Source organism: Lepidochelys kempii, chromosome 11 (assembly GCF_965140285.1).
Source record: "Lepidochelys kempii isolate rLepKem1 chromosome 11, rLepKem1.hap1, whole genome shotgun sequence".
Taxonomy (NCBI): Eukaryota; Metazoa; Chordata; order Testudines; family Cheloniidae; genus Lepidochelys; species Lepidochelys kempii.
Window position 1 is genome coordinate 36,349,757 of NC_136390.1, and position 15,388 is coordinate 36,365,144.

General features: G+C 37.6%; 1 protein-coding gene across 4 annotated transcripts in view; it reads left to right on the forward strand.

Moving 5' to 3' along the window:
- The window catches only part of LOC140895598 (sodium channel protein type 2 subunit alpha), a 132,307-nt gene that overhangs the window by 109,587 nt on the left and 7,332 nt on the right, over positions 1 to 15,388 (forward strand). For all 4 annotated transcript variants that reach the window (XM_078847953.1, XM_073305684.2, XM_073305681.2 and 1 more), the window contains 3 exons: positions 10,501 to 10,782; positions 12,862 to 12,915; positions 14,247 to 14,384. In XM_078847953.1, the coding sequence (XP_078704079.1) occupies positions 10,501 to 10,782; positions 12,862 to 12,915; positions 14,247 to 14,384 (474 nt within the window). The remainder of the gene's footprint in view (positions 1 to 10,500; positions 10,783 to 12,861; positions 12,916 to 14,246; positions 14,385 to 15,388) is intronic.

Consider the following 15,388-nt stretch of genomic DNA (forward strand, 5'->3'; position numbering starts at 1 on the left):
AAACAATTTAATATCTTTGATGGTCTTTGAACCATTTATCAAACTAATTGTGAAGCTTCTTAATTTCTTCAGCACAGCTCTGTGACATCGATTTTTCTAGGGTATTTGTTGATGTCAGGCTGCCTGGTGTGGCTCATGACCATGCATGCCAATCTCAGGGCTGACTATTACGAACCCAGGCCAGGGCCGGCTCTAGGTTTTTTGCCACCCCAAGCAAAAAATTTGCTACCCCAAGCTCCGAGAGCACAACTGCCCAAGGTGGAAAAAAAAAGGGGGGGTGGCTGGAATGCCACCCAAGCAACAAACAAAACAAAACAAAAAGGATGGCTGGAATGCCGCCCCTGGAATTGTGCCACCCCCAGCACGTGCTTGCTTTGCTGGTGCCTAGAGCTGGTCCTGATCAGGGCACAAACCCCAAACTGGTTGTGTGTTCTATAATTAGATTTGACCAACCAAGTGTCAGGTGTGAACTCCTCAAGCACTATAACAACCTTGTACCTTTGGGCATTCCAGTCTATATTGCTCCCCCCCGCCCCCCAGGAAAGCCTGCCTTTGTGATAAATGGTCCTTCCAGCAAAAATGACAATAATATTTAGGTTACTCCCAGTCCCAAAGGACCAGTCACTTACTCTAGGTCAATTGTACCATAGATCTCACACCACAGACTATGTTTATAGCCAATCCTATAATGAACTAATTAACCCTTTATTAAGTAGGAAAAAGAAATGAGAGTTATTTACAAGGTTAAAGCAGGTAAACATATACACACAAATGTTTTGCAGTCTTAGAATTCAAAAAGTAATAGAAGCTGCTGTAATGTGCAAGTTCTACATGTCCTTTAGGTCTAACCCATGCTAAGCATCTCGGGGATCCATTATGCTTAGAAACATTGCCCTCTCCAAATTCCAAGCAGGATAATGGTCATGGATTCTTATTCCATTTCCTCAGAGTTCAAACTGTGGTGGGTTGAGGGTTTGTGCATGTCCCCTCTTTGTTTGTGTGTGGAGCAATCAACAAAGCCTTTTGTCCACTGATGTTCCACAGTGGTTCGTATGGTGTCTATAGGCCGTCTTTTGTTGGGCAGGAGATGACATCTCTTATGGAAAACTAGCATTTCACACTTGGTAATGCTTCTCTTTTGACTATGGGGATGTCCAGTTTCATAGCAAACACTTTTACAGTTAAAAAACAAACCCTTAATTACCTTATAATTTGGGTTATAACATGGATATTGTAAGTGAGATTAATGTATGCAGCAGCTCACAAGCATTTCATAAATTCCAAACACTAAACACATTCTTATAAACTTTACATATATTTTAATAATGTTAACACGTACGTGATCCAAACTGGTTTTCTGCTATGCATCTGTCAGTGTTCAGTGAGGCCTAGGCATGGCCTGGCATCTGGTCTCCCAGCATCACAGTTGACAAGTCAGAAAGTTTAAAAGTTCACCCCAAGAGTTCTCTGTGAAAAAGTTTGCACCCACCCAATATATAATATTTTAAATATCTGAAAATATTGTATCTTGTGTTGTGACTTCAAGCAGTTGTTGCAGGAAGAGGTTTGTCTTGTCGAGCAAACCTTCCACAAACTTTCCCAGCCAACTGTTTTGAAATACCTGACTCTGCTCAGACTTGCTAGAACATACACCTACTTTTGATAGAAGTGTATTCCTCTGCACCTCCAGAGACACGCTGGAACTGAGGAGCCCCAAGGACCTTATGCTCCTTACTTCAAACCTAACAGATCTTTTCCATCTATAACTTTGGTTATGTCTAACCATACTGGAAAAGCACATGTCCTCAATATTTCCACTAAAATGATAATCCATAAAATACTTATGAGTGTTAAATAATAAAATGTTTTATATGTGTAGTAAGGAGCTACAGTGGAAGAGTAAAGAATAGCAAGGGGGAAAGCACTGCCTTTCATAAAGGATTGAATCTGACTCTGAACCCCATGCTACCTACACTGTTGTAAATTCTTCCTAGATCACTATTATTTGAATACAGTCTACTGACCTGATCACTGTCTACTAGTATCTACATGGGGGAGAGATTTCTGATGGTAAAAAAATAGCATCATGAGATCCAGTGGCTGAACCTAGATAAATTCAGACTAGAAACAAGGTGCAATTAAGAGTGAGGTAATTAACCACTAGAATAAATTATCTATGGACGTGATGGATTCTTCATCACTTGAAGTCTTTAAATCAAGACTTTAAATCAAAATGTCTCAGATAGATCAAATTCAAATGATGGGATTGATGAAGAAATTACTGAGTGAGGTTCTATGGCTTATGTTATGGGGAAGTTCAAACTATATGTCATAATGGTCCCTTCTGGCCTTAAAATCTGTGAATCAATGAAATAGCAATATTACAATACAATATTATTTACCAATGAGTATTATGCTGATACTTACTTCCAGTGAGCATTAATATAGTGTTATTTATATCTGTGCAGGAAATTCCTCTTTACACATTTTAAAAGTCTGCCAAGTTATTCTTTATAGCCCAATTTACCACACATCCTGATACAGTGTGGACCAGCAAGGCCCATTGAGTCACAGAAGGGATTCACCTTGAAGGAGGCCATGTGGTGTTTCCACTAACACTTTCAGTGAATGTTCTTGCTGGAAAGAAGAAACTTTAATTTACAGATGAGTCATCAGGCAAATTGCAGTACACTTAAGGGTCGTGCTGACTCATGAAGTGGCTATTCCTACTTCATGACCAGCATCATTCATTGCTGATCAGTGATGGCCCTCCATTGTCTTCTTTTTTGTTTAGTCAGTGACCTCTTTCTGCGCTGATGGTTTGTTTTCCCAGGAGAACTTTTTGCTGCCAGGAACTTGTCCACCAATTTTTACACTAATGGAAGACAGGATGTATCTAGCCCAATATTTTCCTTGACGCTTTGTTTTACATTTTGTGCTTTGTCAAAGATTCATAATTTGAGCTGGTGCTATAGCTTCAGGACTCACACTGAAAAAGGAAAAAGTAGGTCATCTGTGGAAATGCAGCAATTATGGAAGGAAAACACATCACTGGGCATGCAACAGTGAGAGAGAGAGCTACACCATGGGTGTAATGAGATACAATGCCTGAGGCCAAATGCCTTCCCCACATAACAGATCCTTTATATCTTCATAATGATTCTCCCTGATGCATGGAATTATTATGCTTATGAAATGGCGCAGTCCTATTTTTAAGTGAAAATGTCAATGGTCATGAGATCTTAAAAGATTTGGTTAAGAATATGCTTAATTTTTTAAATATCACTTAAAATGTTGGAAAGTATTTCAAAATATCTATAACTTGACCAAATCCTTCACCCTCTTATTTTTACAGCCAAAATGCCCACCAAAATCAATGGGAGCTACCTCTGAATGAGTCCTAAAGGTCTCTGATCACTGATTTCAGATATGAAATTATTTCAACATTATTGCTGAACTGTTAATTTCCATAGGTCTGAGTACCCCTCTGTGACATCCCCCAGGATAAAATCTGGACTGTAGCATTGCTGTGCGCCCTAATTCTCCAGTCTGGTGTATACTATGCTGTGTGAGCTGCCACTCTGCCCACTCACCCCAGCCTCTAGCATACAAATCACCCTTCACCCCTAGATATATACCAGAGTGCTATGCCCATCCACTCTTGAATTGTATATAGGGCAACCCCCACATATCCCCTGCACTCCAGAAATGTACTGCTTTGTACTGCTCAGCTACTTACTGAGCAATACAAGCTCATAAAGTCTGTTATTTTATCAAAGAAAATGAATATGCACCATACCTTATTAACCTGAGTAAATTCCCCAAGCCCTTCAGCCAAAGACACACTGATTTAGATAAAACATCAAAATAAGTTTATTAACTACAGAAAGATAGAGTCTACGTGATTCTAAGTAGTGTAGGCATAGTAGATCAGAATTGGTTACAAAAAGAAATAAAAGATAAAAACTGCAAGCTGTTTCCTAAATTTTACCAAGGCTAAATTAGAAGCACACAACTTTTCTCACCCATCTGGACGTTGCAGGCAGTTCACAGTTCTTAGTACACAGGCAGGGGTCCTTTCCCAGCCTGGGACCAATCTTCTACAAGCAATCTTGGTTCAGTAGAGATGTGGGAGGAGAGAGGTGGCTGGGGGCCTTTGTTCCCCCTTTTCATATCCTGACTCTTTTTACTGGAAAGGCCCCATGAGTTAGCAAGGTGCTCTGCACTCAGTCGTTCACACATGAATTGCTAATTCTTGCTTGCACCTTCTGTATACCTGCAGTTCCAGGTGTCTCCAGGAAAGACATGCCAGTCCTTTGTTTATAGTTCTTTTGTTATTTGTAAAGAACTAGTCTGTGGGCATTCTCCAGACTCACATGTTTCAGTAAAAAACATATAGCAAAATTTCATAACTCCATATACACTCATGATACACACATGTTAACAGGACAGTAATCGTCAGACTATGACTTTTCCAATGATACCTCACAAGGCATACTTGTAACAGATTTATCATAATTTTGTAAACCTGGTAACCTTAATAGTGTAGACTGTCACACCCTCCCAAGGGAAAAGCCCTGCCACTCTACACCCATATCACCAACCAAGGAGAGAGTTCTGCTGGAACATTGTGAGAAGGCTGAAGAAGTGGCTGACACACATCTATCCAGTATGGGACTGGGGAAAGTCCTTACATAATCCTCTATGCCCTACTGGTGAATGACAAAGTCTCTTGTTATTCTGATTTATATTAATGATTTACATTAGCAATTTCCAATTATGTTTTGTAGTATGTTTTTCTTCTTTTTTAACCATACTATTTTGATTTTAAATTACCAGATGTCATACTAGAAATCTTTGATTTTCTTAGAATTTGTACTTTTTACTGTTATGAGTATAAACATGTTGACATCAACAAACAAAATAGTGCTAGAGAAAGGATAGGGTCAAGGACCCCTTTAACTTACCTGCAGATGCATGCAAGTGGTGAGGCTAACTAGTTCTGTCATAAACATGTAGCTCCCCAAAAGAAACATATAGGATTGGTGGATTGGGAACCATGAAGGCCTAGGAAATGCCATTGCCCAGTATACTTCCCCTCCTCCCCAAAGCCCATGAGATATAATGCCTTGTACAGGCACAATATTCCCAAGCCAGTGGTTTTCTCTTTACCTGAACATTCAAGGACTGTATTTGGGCCCCAGAAACTGTTTTAAATTAGTTGTAAAATTAATTATCTATCTAGGTCATTTCTCATTTTTGCCCTTTTATGCAGATCAAAAAATTTAGGCCAAATTTCCTTAAACTACAGTTCTCACCTACATATTATGTGTTCCAGTGAGAAACAAATAACACACTTGTGTTAGAAGAAAAGGTTTTCACAGTTATTGATATAGACAGCATTTTGAATTTTTAACTTTTCTTATTTTAGTTTTAGATAAGTTTTGGTTTTGGCAAAGTAATATTCCATAAATTATGATAATTATTATAAATGGACTCATACCAAAAGTCCCTTTATTTTATAGAGACTAAAAATGAAAAATTAGTGCTATCAGTATAAATAATGGCTATAATATTAATAATAATAATGTATGTGTGACATCAAATTAGGCACAATATTGTCAATTCTAGAAAACAATCCACAACATATGAAATCTTAATATATCAATAAGTACACTCTCTATCATTGAGTATAACCACCTAAGTAATTTTAGCAATTTATAATTGCTATTGATAATTTCTGGAGTAAACATAATTATTTTATTAATGCTGCATTATTTGTTTTCCATCTCAGGCTTTGAAGTCACATTACTACATTTTCATACAGTGAAGGATTGTAGCAATGTGGCTCCAAAAAAAAAAAGAACTTCAGTTGTAAAGCTAAATATGGACAAATGGGCAAAAAACACTGACCCTATACAACAAATGCTGACTGTATCCAGAGATGCATTGATTAAACAGAGTTTCAGGTTTTATGCAAGCCTGACAGCTGGTAGATTTTGCTTTTGATAGAACATCTGTAGAACCTTTGTTCTGTCCATTGTTGTAAACCATTTTTTCCCTCAGAATTGTGATCTGTTTTGTGTTCCTTTTGCCATGTTACAGTAAGCCAATTGTGGGAACAGACAAACACCCCCCGGTCTAGGCTTCTTTGCTTTGGATGTGATTGTAGAACCTATGTTTAATGACAACTGGAACAAATAAAGGACTGCTCCCAGTGGCCGCAGTTTGGATCCAGAACTCATTAGATTGCTTTTTTGATTTACTCAGTAGACTGATTGGGCCCTGACTCGCATAGTGAAAAATGTCTTTTTCCCAGTACCAGAATCCCTGTTGGAAATGACAGTTAATCAAGACTGTATGAACTCTTATTACAGATGATAGGATCAAGCCTGAAAACGCATGGAGACTTTTATTTTATATTTCATTTAACTTGGACAATGAGCCTTTCCTTTGAATTGGTCTGTCACGGTTCCTCCCCCACTCTGAACTCTAGGGTACAGATGTGGGGACCTGCATGAAAAACCTCCTAAGCTTATCTTTACCAGCTTAGGTCAAAACTTCCCCAAGGTACAAAATATTACATCCGTTATCCTTGGACTGGCCGCTACCACCACCAAACTAATACTGGTTACTGGGGAAGAGCTGTTTGGACGCGTCCTTCCCCCCAAAATACTTCCCAAAACCTTGCACCCCACTTCCTGGACAAGGTTTGGTAAAAAGCCTCACCAATTTGCCTAGGTGACTACAGACCCAGACCCTTGGATCTTAAGAACAATGAACAATCCTCCCAACACTTGCACCCCCCCTTTCCTGGGAAATGTTGGATAAAAAGCCTCACCAATTTGCATAGGTGACCACAGACCCAAACCCTTGGATCTGAGAACAATGAAAAAGCATTCAGTGTTTTACAAGAAGACTTTTAATAAAAAATAGAAGTAAATAGAAATAAAGAAATCCCCCCTGTAAAATCAGGATGGTAGATATCTTACAGGGTAATTAGATTCAAAAACATAGAGAACCCCTCTAGGCAAAACCTTAAGTTACAAAAAAGATACACAGACAGAAATAGTTATTCTATTCAGCACAATTCTTTTCTCAGCCATTTAAAGAAATCATAATCTAACACATACCTAGCTAGATTACTTACTAAAAGTTCTAAGACTCCATTCCTGTTCTGTCCCTGGCCAAGACGACTACAGACAGACACAGACCCTTTGTTTCTCTCCCTCCTCCCAGCTTTTGAAAGTATCTTGTCTCCTCATTGGTCATTTTGGTCAGGTGCCAGCGAGGTTACCTTTAGCTTCTTAACCCTTTACAGGTGAGAGGAGCTTTCCCCTGGCCAGGAGGGATTTCAAAGGGGTTTACCCTTCCCTTTATTTTTATGACATGGTCCATCATATTCCCACTCAAAAACCTCTAACTAGTTCATTACTTTTACCCATTTACTAAAGTGTTTTAATTACTAGGATGCAAACAGAGCTTCTGCGTGTAATTCAAACTGTAACCACCATAAAGATTTCCTTCTTCCATTGTAGTATTGTTATTTAGCACAAACAACCAGCTCATGTGGAGAAGAAATATCAATAAGGCTTACGTATTAAATATTATACACTATTTCTAGCCTATCTTTGCATGTAAGTGATAAATCCAAGTTTTTCACCAGAAAACTGAAAATGGCTACAAAGCCATAAGATGCTATCAGAATTAGAAAAAGCAACATGTTTTCTGAGATAGTTTCCTAGAAAATTATCTTAATTTTCCCCTTTACTTCAAAAAGCACCCATGTGCTGAAGTCTCCTTTGATGCTCATATGGGCTCTCAACAGCATATAGAAGGGTATCAAACTTTTCCCAGCTGAGGGCTGCAGTGGCAGCTTATCGGGAACCCATGAGCTGCACCAAATTTCCCGAAAAAGGAACAAATTACAGCTGACCCATCTTTAATGTATCTGAGCCATCTCTTGATGCAACACACCATCTTGATCCAAACTGCCAGACTTCAGCTAATAATACATTTCTGTTATATGCCAGAGAGGAATGATAAGACACAACCCTGGACATTTTTAGATATAGGTTCTAGTTCTGGGTCTGCCACAGAATTTTTATGTAAGCCTTGAGTAAGTAACTTAACATCTGTGCCCCAGTATCCTCATCTGTAAATAATATTTAGCTAGGGATATTTTAAGGCTAATTATTGGTCTTTGTAAAGTGCTTTGAGGAAAGATGCTGAAATAATTTTTTTTAGGTCTGTTCACCTATAATCTCTGCGTATTTCATTTTGATTTACGCTCTGATGATGTTATTCCTAATTAATTAATAGAATTCTAAAAGTTTGAGGTGGAAAAGAGCTATCCCATCATCAAGTCCATTTCACTGCCAATGCAAAATTGTTTCCATTATACCTTTTTTAAGCTGGACAACGAGCCTTTCATTTTAATGGGCCCATGATATCCCTGCTCAGAAACTTCTGACTAGTTCACTGTCTTTCCCCTTTTCTAGTGTTTTGTCCAATAAACTTTTAAGTGTACCAGGCAAAGAGACTTCCTCCATTTCTTTTGGACACTATTCCACATCTTAATAGATTTTACCATCAGGAAGGTACTCTTAATTTCATCCTGTGATAGCCCTCTTATTTATAAATATATTTCTGGTTATGTGTCTAAAAGTAATTTGAATTTTAGGTGGGGGGGTTACACCAGAGCCACTATTAATTACCTCTTTCTTGCATGCCACAGTGCATCTGCCTGGAAGCCCAAAATTGCACTGACAGTTTTGCTGCCAGTATGATTGGCCTTTTTTGCTGCTCTCTTTTCTATCTTAGCGTTTTAATATCATAGTGCTAACTCATGTCTAATTTTCTGTCCACAGTCATCGCTAGTACTTTCAGCATTAATGCTTTTCAAATTTCTCCACCACTTCAAATATCTGAGTTTCATATTATTTTTCCCAAAATACATTACCATACATTTCTTAAATTAAATGTCATTTTGCTATTTTTGGCCCATTTTAAAAATATTTCTAGGTCTCTTCATATTACTTCTTTATCCTCACTAGCATGTGCATCTGCTCTCAATTTAGTATCAGCTTTGTTAGCATGATTAGTATGCTCCTCTTCAGGATTATTAACAAAGGTTTAATATAAGATCATACCTAATAACAATTGCCATAGTACCCACTAGACATCATCTACCCAATTCATATGTTGTTACTTATTCTTTCATCATCTTATTTCATTAGGGACAGACATTAGTTAGACTTACAGAGCAGTAATTTGTCCTAAGATCCATATCATTTGGACTGACTAATTTGCATATGTTCACATTCATCAAATATTCTCTTAGCTGATCTTTTTTCTTTAGGTGTTTTACAAAATCTCTCTTATTTTCTAGCAGTCTGATCCAGCTGCCATTGTCTTTCCATTGACTTCTGTAGCAGTTGGATTGGGCCCTAATTGTTTTTTTCTTTTCTTTATTATTCTGGTTTACAGACAGATTTTTTACAAGTGTTAATTATCTTAACCCTTTTTTCAATCATTATTAATCTAAACATTAAGTAAACCCACCTCATCCTTTTTAGTGGCCCTACTTTCTCCCTACTGTTTTTTTTTACCCTGGCATATTTGTAAAAGCCCTTAAATACTTTGGCTAACAATAACCCATTCTTACATGTTGCTACATTTGGGCCTGATTCTGTTCCCACTGAAGTCAAGTGGGAATAAAATAAAGTCTCCTCCTCTAAGTCTTAACTGTTGCTGAGTATTCTTGTTTGGGTACCTACCTGCTTTTCCATTTGTATTAACTACCACCATACTTCCTTAAGATGTTCATATTAATATTCTGACTTCTCCTAATTTCCTATTTATTTAAAATTAATTACACTCAGTGACAATGTTGTTTAGACTGAATTTTGAAATGGACTGCTTATCCAACTAAACACATAATATACACTTTGATTTTGCTCTTTTTAATGTAAAGGTTGCTACTGGTCTTTAGAAGAATAATGCATGAATAAATAAGACAAGAAATGTGTGCACAGATTTTAGAGTTACATAAATTAAACAATCTTAAAGAATTAAATCTTCATGGTTTTTTTCTATTTTTGCTACGTCCTTTTCATAATTAGTTCTTCATGTCATCATTCTTTCTTTAAACCTATGATTGCTACATTTTTATAGATTTTCCTTTATGTCTGTGTTTAACATGTGTCTCTTTTTTTCTTTTATTAGAGTATTCAAATTAAGGCAACATCCTACCACTATCAGGTTTTTATTTATTTTATACTTTTTTTCCTTTCTACCTAGGCGAAGTTTGTTCATCTTTTGGTTGTTAAATTAATTTTATGAGTTACTTTCACCAATTGAAAAGCAGAGTGCAAACAGAATTAAAATACTGTATTAATTTTAAGAAAGGTTGATTAAAATTGATAAAATATCTAATTGTTTTATTGCTATACATATTCTCACTCTTTTTCCACTATTTTCCTTTTATTTATATGCTAGGTCGTTGTGAATGCCCTCTTAGGAGCAATTCCATCCATTATGAATGTGCTTCTTGTTTGTCTTATATTCTGGCTAATCTTCAGCATCATGGGAGTAAATCTGTTTGCTGGCAAATTCTACTATTGTGTTAATACCACAAATGATGAGAGGTTTGATATCAGCCAAATCAACAATTATAGTCAATGTGAGGACCTCATAAACAACAATGAAACTGCCAGATGGAAAAACGTTAAAGTAAACTTTGATAATGTAGGACTTGGCTATCTTTCTCTGCTTCAAGTAGTAAGTGACCACTCTTTAATATGTTTCTTATTGTTTACTTGTAGTAAAGAGTAATTTCTCAATGTTTTTGTCACTAAGTAACCCTGTTCTGCACTTAAAAAAATACTTTGTTTACTACTGTGCCATGAAAATCCTTACATATAGTAGGAATGCTGAGCACAATTTTTAAAAAGACAGATACATACAGACATACAATATCTGGCTGTGGAAGAGATCTCAAGCAAGCAGAAATGGACGCTTACAATATTCATAGTCTCTCCCTTTACATACCTGGGACTCACTTCCAGCTTGCCAGTTCAACTGGCTATGTTGGCTCCCTGTATTATGGAGAGTAAATTTGGTAAGCGTATATGCTATTAAAATTATATGGCTAAAGTCACACAACTAAAGATAGAATAAAAAGCAAAAATCAAGGGTACTGAGATGTTCTGGAAAGGAGTAGTGGAACTGAGTGGTAGTGGTGCGGGGTCCCTTTGAGGAAGGATGGGAGGCTTGAATACATGATAGGAAATAGGAGAGCTGATTGGTCGCCTAGTTTGCATGATCAGAACTTACTGGGACACGAAAGAGGAGGTGGTGTTTCCAAGGCTCAATGAGGAGCACTGGGTGTGGCTTGGACTCTGAAGCACTACGGCTTTAACTTTTGGGGATGCTATTTGTTTTTTCTTATACTTGTACCTTTGCTTTAAAAAACAAGTTTCAAAATACATTGTGTAAACTTATAAATATTAGACAAATACTTACTCATTTCTAAAAGACATGGAATCACACCATTACATGCAAACATGCTTATCACCTCTTGGACACCTTTTGGTCTGCTTTGTTTCTTCTTGACAATTCTAAAAGCCCTGAGAATCTATCAATTCAAATCTGGAATATTTTCTTACTTTAGGCTCATATTGCCATGACTACTACTTCTCCCTTATGGTGCAAGTTTGGGGGACATAATTCACCATATATAATAAGTTACTTTATCTATATTTACCTCTTGTAATTACTGGTAGCAACCCATCTGTAGCAATCGTAGGACAAACTAGTTACTCCTGATCTAGAGGTGAAGTGATTCCCATGCACTCAAATGACTGCAGAGTAACCTATTTAAGTGTCCAGCTCGTGGAGCAATTGGTCTCTGGGCTTAACACATGCACTATCCATGCTTCAGCATGCTTTCTCTTTCACTGCAAGGAGGATGTGTGGTGGGATTGCTGCAGAAGAGGTTAACGGGCCCTGAACTGTGCAGTGAGTTGTATGGAGTAACCATTGTTACTGTGGAGTGCATAGTTTGTCTGAGCACCAGAACTGGTGATGTGCAGAGTTTGTTTTATAACCATGTATATACAGCTGTGACACAAAGTATAACTATGGATGTATTCAGTATAATAAATATGCATTCAGCTAAATGCAATACCTAATCTTTTACTATAGAGGATAATATATCTGTTAAAAATTCTCATCTGAATACATGCTATCAGAAATAAAAATGCATTTTGTGTGTGTGTGGTGTATTATGGTTTATATGATGTAAGCACTGCTCTTGATTTCACAGTTAAGGCTGAGTTGGCTTTTGCAGTTAAATATCTATCTATATCTATATGTATGTATGCATATTTATTATACTGACTATATCCATGGTTATTCTTTGGGTCACAGCTGTATACACATGGCTGTAAACACACACTGTGCGCACACACATATATATTTAAGTGCAAAAACCAACTCAGCCTTAACTCTGAAAGTCAGGAGCAGAGCTTACATCATATAGACCATGATACATCCCCCCCACAAAATGTATCTTTGTTTCCAATAGTGCATATTCAGATGAGAATTTTTAATAGATATATTATTCTTTGTAGTAAAAGATTAGGTACTGCATTTAGCTGGATTGCATATTTATTATAATTGTTTACAATTCTTGTATACAAAACAACCGGATACAAGGTGAAAGCCAAATATTAATCTTGCACCATACCAGTACTTTAAAATGAATATGAATATAGTTGTTCTTCAGTTCATAAACGGTGTCTCCAATTAGCCATTTTCTAGAACAGCAGAAATTAAGCACATGTGTTCTGTTTACAGGCCACATTTAAAGGATGGATGGATATAATGTATGCAGCTGTGGATTCTCGAAAGGTAAGCATATTACCTTGAGCCATTGTTTTGATTGCATGAACTCTGTGATCCTAGTAATGTAACTGATATCTTACTTGAGTGATACTGGAAATGAGATAACATGGAGCTATATAGTTCCATAAAGCAGAACAGGTAGCAAAGAGCATGAAAATACAAAAGAAAAGGAGATTGGGGAAGATCTTTTAAGGTCCCGTATACTATGTGGCACAGCTAGACCAAATTCCACAGTAACTTTAACTTATTATTTTGCCATGAAATACCCTTGGCTCCTGAGCAAACACTCAATAGGCTATGATTCATACTTGGAAACACTCATTGATGGAAAATTTGTGGGCAATTATTTGCAACAATGATTATTTTCAAGGATGAGGTTGTTTTCCAAGCAGCTTGGCTCCACTCCTCAGGTCTCAGTTCCTGTACTGTTCTGTGCTCCACATAGCTCATCAGTTTATCCTTCTTTCTCCCTCTGCTCCCAGGCTACAAGCTGTGCTCCATTCTGGCTCCCTAACTTCCTGCTTCCTTGCTCCATGAAACTATGCAGGGGGTGTGCCCTTTTATCCTATTAACTCCCTGTTAGAGTTAAAAATGGTAAGAAAGTGGCAACTGAAGGGAGGTCTTGGCAGGAAAGGAAAACAAAATGTCTGGAGCCTAGCTATATTAACATGCCAGATTCTATGGCAGAAATGGTGAACTCCATGGTATCTTGGAAAAACATCAGAGTGTTTGCCATTGGAATTGCAGAATCCACAAGAACCTGACGGAGAAGAATGGAACAGTTCACACCTCTTAGAGCAGGGGTAATCAGTTATTTTTTGTCAAGGTCCAAATTTCTTGGTCAAGGTCCAGACTCCAGAGAAAATAATACAAAAATAATAACAACAACAACAACAACAACAACAATAATAATAATAATAATAATAATTAATAATGAATAAATAAAAAGTTTTCAGGGTCTGTTCAAAAGCATCCGGCAGTGTGGATTTGGCCTGCGGTCCACCTATTGACTACCCTGTCTTAGAGCTATTGTTTCAGGTTGTCTATAGATTGAGGCAGGTGACGTGGCATTTGTTCACACTCATTTCACATTTTCAGGGTTTTTCCAACAACCATCGGGACTAGAAACTTTATTTTTTAATGAAAGCTCAGATTCTGGAACAGAGTTCTGTGGCAAGGAGGTGAATTCTGGAGCTTCAGAATCAGAGTGTACGGAGCCTAGTTCATAAGGCGCATGAGTCAGAATAATAGAGCCTTAGGCTTTATATAACAAATAAGGCTTTTGACGCACATTGTTCACCCCGATACTATAGCTTGACATTGTGCATGTTTTGTAGGTATTGGATCAGCCTAAGTATGAGGACAACCTGTACATGTATCTTTACTTTGTCATCTTCATCATCTTTGGATCATTCTTTACCCTGAACCTTTTCATTGGTGTCATCATAGATAATTTCAACCAGCAAAAAAAGAAGATAAGTATTTCGTCACTGTTCTGAAAAGAAAGCTAAATACAAAAATATTGCTTGTTTTGGTGCCTACCATACACTGAATTACTGTAGTGACTTCAGGTCAGAAAAATATTATACTTTTTACTCTTTATGGTGAACATTTATTATCACTTGCTGTAACATGCAGTATGTAATGTAATCAGGTTTAACTGTATTCATTCCATGTAATGTAGCAGGATGGATGAATTCGGAAAACCATACACATGAGCATATATAACCAAAACAGAAAAAGAAAAAAGATAATCAACGTAAAGGTGTTGTATCATAAAAAAGGCTAAAGATTTAAATGGCCAAATCAAGCAATAAAAAAAATGTTGGCTACATTGCCTCCATGTCTGAGAGCAACCAAATGTAGACATGTAAATCTTAGTTGTAAGACCATGTTATCCTTCTTTGTACTGTACTGAGTCTTAATTTTTGCTGCAGTGCTGAATAAATACTATCACTGCTTGAGCTACAGGATTAAATACATTAGCTGACAGCAGGAAAAGGCTATTATCCCAGATGGGGAGGAAGGAGTGCTGACTCCAAGGGTTTGTTGGCATGGGGGAACCCAGTCTGACTTGGCTCTCTTTGCTGGCCCACATTCTTCGGTTGGGGGAGCTCCTGTCCCATGTGGTGACTCTGTGGGTGGAGAGGAAAGGGCTGCTGAGACCATGTTGTGCTAGGTCTAGGAGGGAAGGGAGTCCAGCCTGGCCCTCTTCACCCCTGCAACATTCCACTATGCCTTCATTGGCAGCTTCTGGGTGTAGCCAGTACAGTATGTGCTGCTGCTTTGGCAAGGGCATGAACCCAGCCATAGAATATTCATTTTTACTTATTATTTAGGCATTTTGCCAAATTTTTCCTGAGGAGCAAAAACAAGAGAAGGGAAGTTGAATTTTTTAACATTCTTGTCTGGGCAAAAGCTGAAGGACTTGCATGGGACAAAGACAGCGCACATCTGTTGCCTAAGTGCATTCCCCCTG